Source organism: Capsicum annuum, chromosome 3 (assembly GCF_002878395.1).
Source record: "Capsicum annuum cultivar UCD-10X-F1 chromosome 3, UCD10Xv1.1, whole genome shotgun sequence".
Taxonomy (NCBI): Eukaryota; Viridiplantae; Streptophyta; class Magnoliopsida; order Solanales; family Solanaceae; genus Capsicum; species Capsicum annuum.
The window spans coordinates 48,180,910-48,195,658 of NC_061113.1; the positions used below are offsets into that span (position 1 = coordinate 48,180,910).

Genomic DNA, 14,749 nt, shown 5'->3' on the forward strand with positions numbered 1-14,749 from the left:
TTATTGTAAGTGGATATTTATTTATATATATATATATATATATATATATATATATATATAATGATTTATATTGGTGATTAATATAACTAGTTATTCATGTAATTGGATATTCATATAAATGGTGATTCATATAAACAGATTGAAAAAAAAGGTTATTCATATGACTAGTGATTCATATAACTGGTGATTCATATAATAAAAAGGAATAATAGATTAAGTTCATAATTGTGATACATATTAATTGTTTATTCATTGGTTATTTGGCTCATTTTTTATTGAAGTAGTGATTTATATGGTATATAATGATTCATATATAAATAAATTAACGTAACTTTATATTAGTGATACATTTTTTTGACGTATATTTCAGTTATGTCTTGCTATGCAAATCGCCGGAATGTAGTTGGGTATTCAAGGCGTCCTGTAAGCATGGTACTGATACATTTATAGTACGTACCTTCAACGATGAACACACCTATTCAATAATGGACAGAGTATTTGAGCAGCAGCATGCAACCATTGTCTTTATAGCTGGAATAACAGCTCCAAAGTTGGTGAACTATAAAACAATAATCACCCCAAGCGACATTATTGAAGATATAAAAAAAGAAAACTTGGTTTGGACATAGATTATATGAAGGCGCGGTGTGCTAAAGAACGTGCTTTAAAGATATTGAGAGGGAGACTAGATGACGGATATAAAAAAATGCCTACCTATGTATACATGTTGAATTTTGTTTATCCCAATTCATATATAAGGATGCATAAGTCTCCGGATAATCAGTTCATGTATCTATTTGTAGCACTACAGCCTTTTATTAGGGGATTTAGGTATTGTAGGCATGTTGTGGTGGTAGACGGTAGTCACATGAGAGGACCATATCAGGGAATATTCGTTTTAGCTGGCACACTTGATGGAGCGGGTATTGCACGTAGTGATTTATTTTTTTCTTACAAATGATGGTAATTGTTATATAACTTAGACATAATCATTGTTTGATATTATGTATCAGGACATATATTGTCGCTTATGTATGGGATTGTAGATTCTGAGAATGATTCATCCTAGATGTGATTTTTCCAGCACTTCAAGTGTGCTTTCAGTGAGTACAATAATATATGTGTTGTTTCTGATAGACATGAAAGCATAATCAAGGCGCTTAGTGTGGTCTATCCATGTATACTACATTTTGCATGTATTTGGCATCTTTGAAATAATGTCTGCACGAATTATAGAAAGAGTAAGGATAAGCTGACCGATGAGTTTTTTGCCATGGCTAAAGCGTACAAGTTGGATGATTTTGATGAGCTGATATGTAAAGTGAGAAAGATTGATAATAGAGTTAACGTATATTTGGAAAATGTTGGTTTTGAAAAGTTGTCACGAGTTCATGCTCTAATAAATAGGAGGAGGAGGATGACTTCCAACATTGCAAAATGTATCAACTCGCGTCTTGTTGAGGCTCGTGAACTGCCAATTTTAGATTTTCTTGAATAGGACAAAATCTTATTTGGTGTGTGGAACTACAAAAATAGAGACCGATCTAGCTTTCTTTCTAAAAAGTCATTGGGAGGTTGGTTTCAACAAATTCTTCAATTTAACGAGGCAAAGTCATCACATATGATGGTAAGTTAAAATAATAATCAGTATACTTTAACTAAGTTGGTTTGCAGACTTTTTTTAATATTCTAATAACAGATGTATCAAAGTGATACATCTGGGAGTCATATGTATCATTTTGATACATTTGTTGAAATATGCTTCCAGTTGAATTTTTGTTCTTTATATTTAATTAATCAGTATTTTTTATGGTTCATATATTATGTTGACTTACATAAAACTTTATGGAATAATATTTTCAGATTAGGGAATCAACTAACTACATATATGGTGTGTATGAAGAAGGAAGAAAATACACTGTTCGGTTGGATAATAGAACTTGCAACTGTGGTAGATTTTAGCTTGATGAGATACCATGCGCGCACGCTATTGCTGTTTTGAAAAGCAAACATGTAAAGGAAATGAAGCCATACTGCTCAGATTACTACAAGAAGGAGGCACTGGTGAAGACTTATGAAATGCCGCTTTGTTCAATGCCCGATAAACGAGACTGGCATGTACCACCGGAGGTGTTAGAAGATGTGATTTTGCCTCCAAAATATAAACGTCCACCAGAAAGACCCAATAAAGGTAGAAAAAAGAAAAGTAGTGAAAAGTTTTTATCAACATCAAATCATTGTGGCAAGTGTGGGTATGAAGGCCACAACAGACATACTTACAACTACTTTTCAAAAGAGATGTGAAATTTTCTCTTTAAAGTTTAATCAGACATGTTTACTTAGTTCAAAGTTTTAAATTCAATAATTTGAGTTAATTACTCAAAAATTCATTGCTTGATATATTTTGTTTACAAATGAAAGAGATATGTATTTTTAAGATCATCGTTTATAATTCATTAGTACTATTATCTTATGCAGATATGTTAGAGTTAATGAGGAATGCTAGTGATACATTTCCTAAATAAAATTATAAAGTGATACATATTACTATTTAATATCAACAGGTTAATTGGTGATACATTTTAATCATATTTTTTTCAATTGATACATATTAAAAAACTTAATATTGTTATGTGATTCATATAAACCATTCGTGTAAAATTAGTTGATTCATATTAGAAATTAAAATTAACATGTTAATTGGTAATCTATTTTCAACATATTGGTTACAGTTTATTTAGTTTTAATCATTTTTAACTGGTGATTCATTTTAAACATTTGAAAAATAGTGATTCATATAATTAGTGATTTATTTAACTGATTATTCATAAAAGTGGAGATTCATATGATTACAGAATATAAATTGTGATAACAGAATACAACTTCACATATTAAGTTGTATTTGGTAATTCATGTAAAAACGGATTACTAATATAAATGGTGATTCATATGGTATTTGGAGATACATATTAGATCACTTCTGATTGTTAACAAAATAATGATGCTACATATCAATAGATAAAACTGAAAATTTGTGATAGATTATGTAAGTTAAACTGCCCACAAAAGTACTAATACCAGATCTGCTTCTAAGATAAAATGTCATGATATTTTATACAAAAAAACACGTTGTCATGATATATCAAGAAATCTCCAAACATAAAAAAAAATGAAAGACCAGAATTTCACAAAAATAAAAAAAAAACAATATATTTTTGTCACACAATAAATGCTAGACAGCTACGGTTCAACGTCAATCATCTCTGTATCCTCAGATCGAAGGAAGGTGCGTTTAGGCCTAGGCGGATCCTGGTTGTCCCTAACATATCTAGTGCATGCCTTGTTCATACCATAGTCCCATAACAAGGATGCGTATCTTGTACGATACTTTTTCAGATCAAATTTTGAAGATGGTATTTGATGTCCGTCACTTAAAAATTCAGCATATGCTACAACAAATAGGCCACAATCCCTGAAAAATAGAAAAGTAGTTATTTTATGTGTTGCCGTGAGCTCTTACTTAAGATAATATATTTTAAAAAATAAATTATACTTACAACATGCCACTTGATTGTTGTACAATTCCATCAACAATGTGAACATCGAATGCATGTTGGTCCGTTGTTTTCTTGTCTGCGTCTAGAAGTGACCAGTCTGTGCAATCTTTTTTCTCAAAAAAGTCAAATATTGGCAAATAAGTTGACAACATTTCAGCAAGCTCCTTTATCTCATCAGCATGACCTCTATGACCTTTCATCGAGTCGTACACACGAATGCATCTTTCCTTGAGTACTATGACTGCCAACACCCAGTGAAACGACCCTTTACAATTTATTAACACATACACCTCGACAATCAAATGTTAAGGAATACCAGCTGGAATTCATAGTCCTTGCATAATCTCCCAAATTGATCTCTCTACCGAAACCACTTTCATTGAGCGAACATTTTCGTTATGCGAGCTAAGATCAATCTCAGAATGACTTCGATGATAATGAGTATATGTATCATGGATGTAGTTCATGAACACGCAATTCAAAGTGGTATATCTATATTCACTAGTTGTATCCAATTTTGCTTTCTTTCTAAGATAGTAGAATACCACATCGATATGCTGTAGTAAAAAACTAAGATGGGTAAGAAAAAGTGATTCATATAGGGCATACACAAGACTTGAAATATTAATTATTATAAAGAAAGATATAGTAATCACAACTTCGCATGAAATGTAGGGACAAGCTAAATCCACAACAAATGTATCGAGTTGCACATCGCTCATAACAGGATGCAGCATGGAAATTAAATCTTGCTCATAAAAAAATGTAGCAGAATGTAGTTCAAACGTTTTAAGCATTGGATATGAAGATCAAATCTTGCGCAATAATAACCAAAACAATCGTTACGGCCAAAGGAATAAAGAATGACAATGTTAACTTATGAAACCTATACTTCAACCAGACTAGTTAGGGTTCGCTAGTACAAATCATCAACATTCAATTACTTCAATCATCAACAAATAGTAATAATCAGTTGTTCAATGACGACACTAACCCATGCTTCCTTATTAAATTTTCAAGTTAAATTCAAGTTAGACAGCATATGTATCACAGTGATACATATGAGACCCATATGTATCACTATGATACATCTACTACCAGAAAATCTATATTCATACTGCAAACATTAAATTTTTTGGGTCATGTTGTAAAATCAGCTTGTGCTTTAATAATAAAAATTAATAAAAGGTTAATTGCTATATATATTTCTTTGAGGCATACCTCATCATTCCAACAATTACTTGATTGCACCATGTTATTAAAACCAAATTTTTTTCACTAGGTGTGCAACTACAAAATCAAGACTTGGTTTTAGATCAGCGTATTTGGCCATGTAGTACTTATCCTTTTCTTTCCTGAAATCAAATTATAATTCCTATAAGTATTGAAAGTAGTACATATATATGATATTGTGAAAGGTGATTCATCAATTTTACTTAATAGCATGTGGATTGTATAGTCCAGCAGACATCCAAACAGAGAACTTAGAGAAGAGATCTTCAGCATATGGTCCATTAATGTTGTGACCTTCAAACAGATATTTCAACTTTTTATGCGTCTGGATGACTTCTTTATCTTTTGACCCAGAATCAAACACACTAACAAATGGCGAATGATATACTTTTGATGGCTGCCTATTTCTCTTGGAAGGAATCTTCCTGACATATTTCAGATTAGTCTTGCACACAGAGACCTGAGAAATAACTGCAATAGTATTGTCGCTAATATAACACTGACTATCAATGTTGCCTTGCCGATCGCATATGTCAATAGCTGCAGCATCAATATAAGTGATCCATGTTAGATAGGCAGCATGCGATGGTGGTACGTACAAGGTAATAGCTTTAGACAAATCTTCATCTATATTATGAAGGGCTTCTTCATATTCCTATGTGACATATGTAAAAAGAGAACTTAGTGTTATAATGAAGTTTAGAATTGAAGTGCCTAAATTATCTATATGTATCATAATGATACATATGGATCATTATGTATCACTGTGATACATGTGAAAAACTTATATTACAGATAACCAACTTTAGGTACTTGAAACATTAATCATCTATAAATAAGATTAAAACATTGTGACTGAAAAATTGTTATGCCATAAAAAAACGTAAAATAAGGTTGTGACCATTATAATGAACTACTTCAAATTACAAAATAAAATTCTTTATAAGTAAATCGATACTACCGTTAAGCGTTCTTTCCTTATAGCTTCATCTACATCAGCATTTGTACTATGCCTATCATCTTCTTGCAGCTTGTCTGTGTACGAACTCTCAGCTTCCTTCTTGATTAATTTCAAATTTAATTTTGTATTGTGATCTAACTTCTGATATGAATTGAATTAATTAATTGCGTGTATGAAAATTGAAACAGTTTGATACAAATATATCAAAGTGATACATTTTGAAAACTTAAGGAACACATATTCAAAAAATTAATATTGTCATATGATTCATATTAACCGTTGGAAAAAAATTATGAATCAACCATTGGAAAAAAATTATTTAATTCATATTAGTAATTAAACTTAACATGTTCATATGAATCAATTGAACACATAACAAATGTTCCTTACTGGAAGTTTGTTTAAATTATCTATATGTATCAAAGTGATACATATGATGTCAGATGTATCAAAGTGATACATATGATGTCAGATGTATCACAGTGACACATATGATGTCAGATGTATCACAGTGATACATATGAGTAACTTAATAAATACATACACACTATTATATTAACAGTTCCAGCAATTCAAAAAATAACATCTAAACTATTAGAGGGTAATATTTTGAGCATGTTGTAACAAAACGATAATGTAATTAAGTCAATTTAATTACCTTCAAGGATTCCTCAGCTGCTCCTTCATTGCCACCTAAGTTAGATGATTGACCAGCAGTATCTACAACATCATCACTTTTAGCATCCATTTTGTGCTTATTAAAAGATTGAGAAGGATCCTCTTATATATTCGGGTTTCCTTTTTCACTTTCATGCACTGGATATTGAGCAACCTGCAAGATAAGAAATTAGAATAATTTAGTAACATAGTGATATTAATGATAAACTATGAATACTTGCCATATGAAGCAAAATCTTCTTTCACAACTCCTAAAAGTCCTATATAATGGTCGACCATCAATTTTTGAAGATCATTGAATTTCATGTCAACCTACATTATGAATAATATTTTGGATTTCATGGTAACATATAATATGTTTTAACATTAACAGAACAAAAACAAAATTTTATACTTACATAAGTCCTAACATAAGACTTTATCTCGTCCAAATCAAACTTGGATAGTGATAGCTTTTCCTCTACAGCAGCAGATGCTTTATCAACATCCCTCATCTCAATATTAGGAACAACTTTGTCTATATCCAAGGAAATTCGAGGGTCTGAACGATCTATTGAAGAACCTGTCAAATGGTTATCTCTAGATAACTTGTCTCACTATTTTTTGAACTTTCTTATTCATGAGCTAACCTTTTCTGACTCCTCAACTATTTTTTGTTTTTTCGCAAGAGGATGTGAAGATTGACCAGCATCAAGCCTCATCTTTTTTAGAAGGTCTGTACTAGGAGGTATACTAAAATCATCAAATTCATCTCCAAATTCAGTCGGAGCAGTCCTTTCAAATTGTCGCTGTAAAGCTACTGCCTGTGCTACATTTGCAGCATCATCTGTTGAACCGACATCAAAAAATTGGACAAATCAAGATGGTTCAATTCATGTGGTGACAGGGTTAGATTCATGTATACAAGCTGAAAAAAAGTAACATAAAAGACCAAAAATTAAAAGTACCTTAAAAATTAAAAATAGACTTACAAAAGTATCACGGTGAAATAAAAACTACCTTACTACACATATCGTCTATAAGATCCTTGTATCTAGGCTTGGGTTTTACCACTTTCCAATTCATCATCCTTGGAATTAAATTGTGAACACGAATGGAAAGTGATTCATCAACTTTAGCAGAACATTCGTACCACCAAATCCGAAGCGCGTATGGCAAGCCACTCAGACGGTAAAACTTTTGGACCTCATTCATCGATCGGCTAATAGAAGCCATCAATTTCTCAAAATCTACTTTTCCCCATGGAAAACGACTATAACTTTCATCATCCACCATGTGGAAGTCTCGGGCAGGGATATTAGTTTTATCTAATTGAGAGAACACAAGTGTGTGTATAAAGTACAATATCTAAATTTTTACTGCATCTTTCATATTTTTCCCCCAATTTTAGTCAAAAAAAGATTGATCAACTCACCCTTTTTCACATATGATGTTGAATTCGGAAAATATTTTTTTTGTAGTCGACACGGTGGAAGGTCTGAATAATCAAAATCATCAACGCAGCCTATGCATTTCAAGTCGATAACAAAAGCAAACTCATACAGTGAAAATCAAAGAATTGTATTGTTGACCAACACCCTTAGTTGATCTTGACATGAGTGTTGGACCTCTAGGTTCATCAAGCACCTTGCTATCGATCCTTGAAAGTTGCAATTAGGTAGGTCTAGAAATGACCCAAAACAAGTGCTTCTGAACATTCTAATTCCTTCATCATTCATAACTTCATTAAGCTTATCTACTACATTGATGTTATGTGCACTACCAATTCTTACATTGTGGGAAGGTCGTTTTTTCACAAGCAAACTAACGTTCTGTCAACAACACAAATCAGAAGATGATTCATAAGTCAAATGAATCACATATTTATAAATTACAACAACAAAAAATATGAGTACATAAAGTGCTATCACAAATGTATAAATAAAAAAAAATATCCACTGAGAATAAAAGTAACAAGCATATGAATCACCATAACACAATATATGTATCACCAGTTAAAATATCATTTTAGTGTAACACCCATATGAATTACTTATATGAATCACCAAAAAAATATGAATCACTAAGTAACCAGTTAATCTGTTAATCTGCAATTAAATGAATCATCCATATGAATCACCTGTTAAAAAAACCAGTTATATGAATCATCATTTATGAATCACCAACACCATATATGTATCACCAATTAAAATATCATTTTAGTGTTTCACACATATGAATCACTCGTATGAATTACCAAAAAAATATGAATCACCAAATAACCAGTTAATATGCAGTTATATAAATCACCAGTTAAAAGAATCAGTTATATGAATCACCCATATGAATCACCAGTTAAAAGAATCAGTTATATGAATCACTATCTATGAATCACCAGCATAATATATGTATCACCAATTAAACTATTATTTTATTGTTTCACTCATATGAATCACCAAAAAAAATATGAATCACCAAGTAATCAGTTAATTTGTTAATCTGCAATTATATGAATCACCAGTTAAAAGAACCAGTTATATGAATCACTATTTATGAATTAGTTGCGAAAATAATACCTGCTCTGACAGGGATTTGGGAATTTATTCAATTTCATCCCGATCTTCCATTTGCATGTCAGAAACTTGATTTTTTGCAGCAAAAGCTTCTCTTAAGATCTTTAATTTTTTAGGATCGTTCCGCTGCTTTGATCGATTTTCACTAAAACCTAATTTGGTGTAATCAAAATGGCCCGGAGTAAAATTCAAAACTTGATTACTATCATGAACAACTTTTGTGTTTCAATTTGTGAAATTCCCAAGCTGAATGAGGGTGAATCTTCATTAGCCATTGAAGATAAAACAAATTAACATAAAGGGATTTTAAAGCATAAACCAAAAGCTAACCTCTTTGAAGAGATTGTCAATTTTTGAAATTAAAGGATGAACGATTACAGTTGAAATCAGTTGAAATATTGGAGAATTAAGTTGACTCAAGATCTACTAAAATTGGAGAGATTTTAAGGGAGTAATTTGTGAGTAAAAAAAGGATGATGCGTAAAAGGATGAGAGAGATGGCATAAAAAGAGGAGATAAAATAGGGTGTGCAAGTTATAGCATATGTATCACCAGTAAATATGCAAATAGGAATTTTATGTAATTTTAAAATATTAAGGGATTTTAGGTAATATGATGTCTTAAATATGGGATTTGCGTAATTTTTTCAAAAAAAAAAAAATTAATAGTCTTTTCTATATCTACTAGTTACTAATAGCCTGTGCAAAGTACGGGTTCAATAAATATTTTTTAAAATTTATTTTAGTTATTGTTATTTATAGTATTTTTGTACATATTTTCTTAAAATATATAGCAGATTATTTGTTTTAGATATTTTAAGTTATTAACTATTGTAATTTATAATATTTTTTTATGTAATTTTCAAATGCTTAGATAATCATAATAATTAATTATGATTGATATAGTAAAGTTACGATTGACGCAGCGAAGCAGACATGTCTTAATGACTCACAACAACTAATTAAAAGTGATATGAAAAAATTACTAAAAAAAAATACTTTCGAAAAATTTTAAATGGTCATAATAATTAATTAGGAGTGGCATAGTAAAATCACGATTGAAATAACGAGGCAGATATGTCTAATTAGAAGTAATATAATAAAATTACTATACAAAAATACTTGGTGAAGCAGCTGAAGCATATATATCATAAATATCTATTTTATTTTTTATTAAATATTATTGATTTTCTAATACATAAATAAATTTATAATAATTAATCTAAGATGATATAATAAAATCACGGAGGAAGCAGATCATGAAGCAAGCAGGAGAAGCAGGCATGTTGACGGAGACCTGCCTGCTTCTCCGCCTCATTCGCTCTTACTATATTAGAAGAGACAGTTTTCAACATGTCTTTTTTTGTCAATAAATGCAAAATAAGGGTATTATAGTCATTATTTGCTCTAGCTATAGTGTTGTCTTCTAAAGGGTCATTTGGTGTGAGGTACTAATACAAATAGTCTCGGGATAAAATAATAGTCCGGGATAAAAATTTTGGTGGTTCGTTTGGTTGCCTAATTCGGGATAACTTATTCCGGTACTAATAAATAGTATCGGAATAAGTTATTCCATACATTTGGTGGTATAACAATCCCACCTTAATTTATCCTTCGGATAAATCCATAAAAAGACATATATATATATATATATATATATATATATATATATATATCAAATTTTTTATCAATTTTATCCCTAATTTAAATTTTAATTACTCTACAGGTTTTTACCCATTTGCTAAATTTGAACAATTATATGATCTTATTAAATGCTACAAAAATAATGAGTCATGAAAAAATGATAGTAACACTATAAAAACTACTTCTATGTATACAATCAAATTCAAAATTGATCCAAGGGTTTATTGGCTTTCTATTTTGTAGATATGTTTATTAATGTTATTTCAATTTTTAATTTTTCCTAACAAATTTATCATGGACAAGTAATTAAAGTATCTTGACATTTCCTTTCTAACTTAATACATGCTTAATTATTAAATAAAAAAATATTTTTTATATTTAGCTAAAAATATTTGAAAATTTAATTTTTTAAAAAATATAATTTGACTCTCCAATTAATAATGCTAAATAATGAAAAATGAGAATAATTCTTTTTCACATTTTTTTAATGATGAATTTAAAAAAAAAAATGACATTATCAATATTTTATAGAATTTAAGACAAAATAAGTAATCTAACATAAAATATTAAAATTTCATGCACGTTTAAGAAATATTAACATAAATTTCTTAACATGTATTTTTACGTAAAAGAAGCTAATAAGTTAAAAAAAATAGTAACATCTTCATTTTTTTTGTATGATTTAATATAAAGGAAAATAATCAAGCTATAAGGTGAAGGATATTTTTGTAAAGAAACTATCTACTTTTAAAAAGAATGCAATACATATTATTTTTAGTACCACAAATCAAACAACTATTAAAAAATATACCAGGATAACTAATCACAATACAACTAATTTTAGTATAACTAATTCCAGCATAACTAATGCTCGCATAACTTGTTTCCCAAGCAAACGAACTAGTCTTGCACCTATTTAGCACAAAACAAATATCATTCAAATGAAGATAAAAATACCAAAACACATTTCTTGAATTACAATTCCTCACCTTATGGACCCCAGCAGGTACACTTGCATCCATGAACTCTTACAACATGGACCTCTTTTTAATTTTTATTGGCTTTTGCAATTTTTGCTTGTATATTTTCTTAGAATTTTTTATATTATTAAGTACCTCTTTAGCGTAATATTTTTATTTTATTAGCCTTCATTTTTAAAAATATACAACTGAATAAATTTGTTATAAATAGGGATTAATATCTTAGACAATAGGTATAAATGGACTTTGGTTTAGTCACAATTTTAAATTTAAAATTTTGAGTTTTTGAAGTTGTGATGAAACTTGAAAACTTTAAATTTTTGCGAGTGGAAATCTAAAATTTTTATTTGTGCCGATTTTAGGAACTTGATCAAAAAGATTATGTTTTCAAAAATTGATCAAAATTTCATGGCTAAACAAATATCTAAAAATAAATTTAAAGTACTTCCCAAATTCATCGCAAATGTGACAGAATAAATTGCGAAAAAGGTTAATACAACGTCTTAAACTAATTAGGATATTTCATTTATTTTCTCTACTTTAATTAGTTAAGTTAACCATAATAAATATTATATTTCCTGTAATTATACCAATTGACCTCAAGTAGAAATTGTCTAAGATATTATGGTTTGTTGAGTAAATGTGTACAATTTAAATAGTTTGCTATATATTTTAAAATTACATTAAAAAAATACTACAAATCATAATAATTAACACCTTAAAATATTGTAATTAATATATTTTGTTTATATATACTTGGTCAACACATTCTTTTCACGTTGGGCCCGTGCTAACACGGCCATACTCCTCTAGTAATCATAGAACTATTTGTTTAAACTATCATTTAGTTCTCCTGAGATGTCAAACTTAATTAGCATTCAACGTAATTGAAACCTCTCCGGAAAGACTAGAGGCATATAATGCAGAAATATACAAGCCAACTTAGCTGTAAGCATTTTAATTTTGAAAGTGTATATCTAGGAATCTCAATTTGGTATCAACAGTCAACTACACATTCTAACTCATCCCAAATATGTCTCGTGCACACCCGATACCGATATGACGAATAAATTTTGAAGGTCTCGATGATCATTTTGTAAGTTGGAGCATTCAACTGACATAGTAGAGATGATCAAGTTGATGCGTATAGATGTACACTCTTACCGTTGAATTGCTAACATGCTAGCAGAAATTGAGTTTGAAATAGTTGTTTGTATATCATGCCAAAAATAAATGATGTAATGGATGTAGCATTTCGAAATTACATGTAAATATTATGTAAGATGTGATTACTCAACCATAATGACACAACCCAAAGTAAAAAGGAAAAAAGAAATGGAGCACAGGCCAAGTGGAAATGTGAAGTCTGCTTCATAATCTATTGCTCTTGCATTTTATTTAATAGTAAGTCAGCTCCCATCGGCCATCTCCATGTCTCAGCATTTTCAAACACTTGTATTATATTTTTATCAATTTTGAACATCAATTATTACACATTTTTAAGTGCATGTGTTCCTCAAAACTCTCCCCACTTCATTCAATGCTCTTATTTCTTTATTCATATTTGACTTTCCGAGTTTTCCTCTTGAAAAACCTTCAGTTATCTCATATCTAGCCTCTTCCTCCTACAGAAAAAAATTTCTCCACCTTTCTTTATGATCATATGGATCGCTTTTCGTGACTTTTCTTGCCATAGCCATAGATTGCAGTCGCTTTTTCCTTTGTTAGGACTCTCTTGTTTTCACTCATTTAGTCCAGAACGCACAACAAAAAAGCCAACCAAAATCCAGGATGTAATAGACGAGTTGGACCATTTTCCTTGCTTGAATCTAGTTCAATCCATAAATACATACAATTTCATTTCTAGTTCATGGTCAATATCCTCAAACCAATAAAACACGTCATATTATTTACGGTGCTCATGGATGCAGCAGCACAGAAGCACATGTCCATTCATGAATCGCAAATTCTTTTTTCATTCAAAAACCAGCAGCGTAACATTAGTGTAACGCAAATATCTCCTATGGGTGCAGTTTCAGAAGGTGGATTCCCAATAATTGGCGTCGCAATGTTAGGAATCATGGCTATAGGTTTCTTGCTTGTCAGCTACTATATCTTTGTCACAAAATGTTGCATCAACTGGCAACAATTCGACCCTCTAAGGCGCTTTTTCAATACGTGGACACGCCAATATGAAGACCCTTTAATGGCTTATTCACCATCAAGAGAAAGCAGAGGACTTGATGAATTGGTGATACGAGAAATCCCAACTTTTCAGTACAACAGAAACAGAGTTGGTGAAAGAAGTTTTAGGAGATGTGTGGTTTGTTTGAATGAGTTTAAAGAAGATGAAATGCTAAGACTTCTTCCTAAATGTAGCCATGCTTTCCACTTGGATTGCATTGACATTTGGCTTCAAAATAATGCTAGTTGTCCTCTTTGTAGAACTAGCATTTTAGGTAATACAAATAAACATCCACTTGATGTTATTGTTGCACCAAACTCATCACCTCAAGATCCTCATATTCCACTTCTTAGAAGAAGCAGCATGTTAGACAGTGATGAAGATTTTGTAGTGATTGAATTGAGTGGTGAACTTGGATCAGACGCACAAAATAGAAGTAACTCTATTAACAGGGAACTGTTGCAGCCCCAATCAAGAAGTCATAGTTACTCATCCAGAAAACTAGTGAAACAGCAAACAAGAAAGTATTCAATCATGGGTGATGAATGCATTAATGTAAGACAGAAAGATGCACACTTTTCAGTTGAGCCAATTAGGAGATCCTTCTCAATGGATTCTGCAGCGGACCGCCATGTTTACTTGTCAGTGCGACAGATGATACGCCATAATAGCCAGCTTAGTGAGGTGAGAAACAATGGTGAGAGCAGTAGTAGATCAATTTGCAAATCAATCTTTTCTTTTGGACATAGAAGATCCAAGACTTCAGTTTTACCCTTTGAATCTTAGATTTTGATCTTGAATATGTTTGTTTGTTTGTTCATTCTTTGTTGCAAAGTTGGCCTCTTACACAAATAATTAACATGGTTATATAGATTAAATCAATTTTTTCCCTTCATTAGTTTATCCACTGTAACTGAATGTCACGTCCAATGAGGACAAATGCATCCCACTAATTTTTTC

At 30.7% G+C, this 14,749-nt stretch overlaps 1 protein-coding gene across 1 annotated transcript; it reads left to right on the forward strand.

The window, feature by feature from the left end:
- The first annotated feature begins 12,975 nt into the window (after positions 1 to 12,975).
- On the forward strand, positions 12,976 to 14,749 carry LOC107866353 (RING-H2 finger protein ATL16). Its single transcript, XM_016712448.2, has one exon. It carries the CDS (start codon positions 13,475 to 13,477, stop codon positions 14,573 to 14,575), a length of 1,101 nt encoding a protein of 366 aa, XP_016567934.1. The 5' UTR covers positions 12,976 to 13,474; the 3' UTR covers positions 14,576 to 14,749.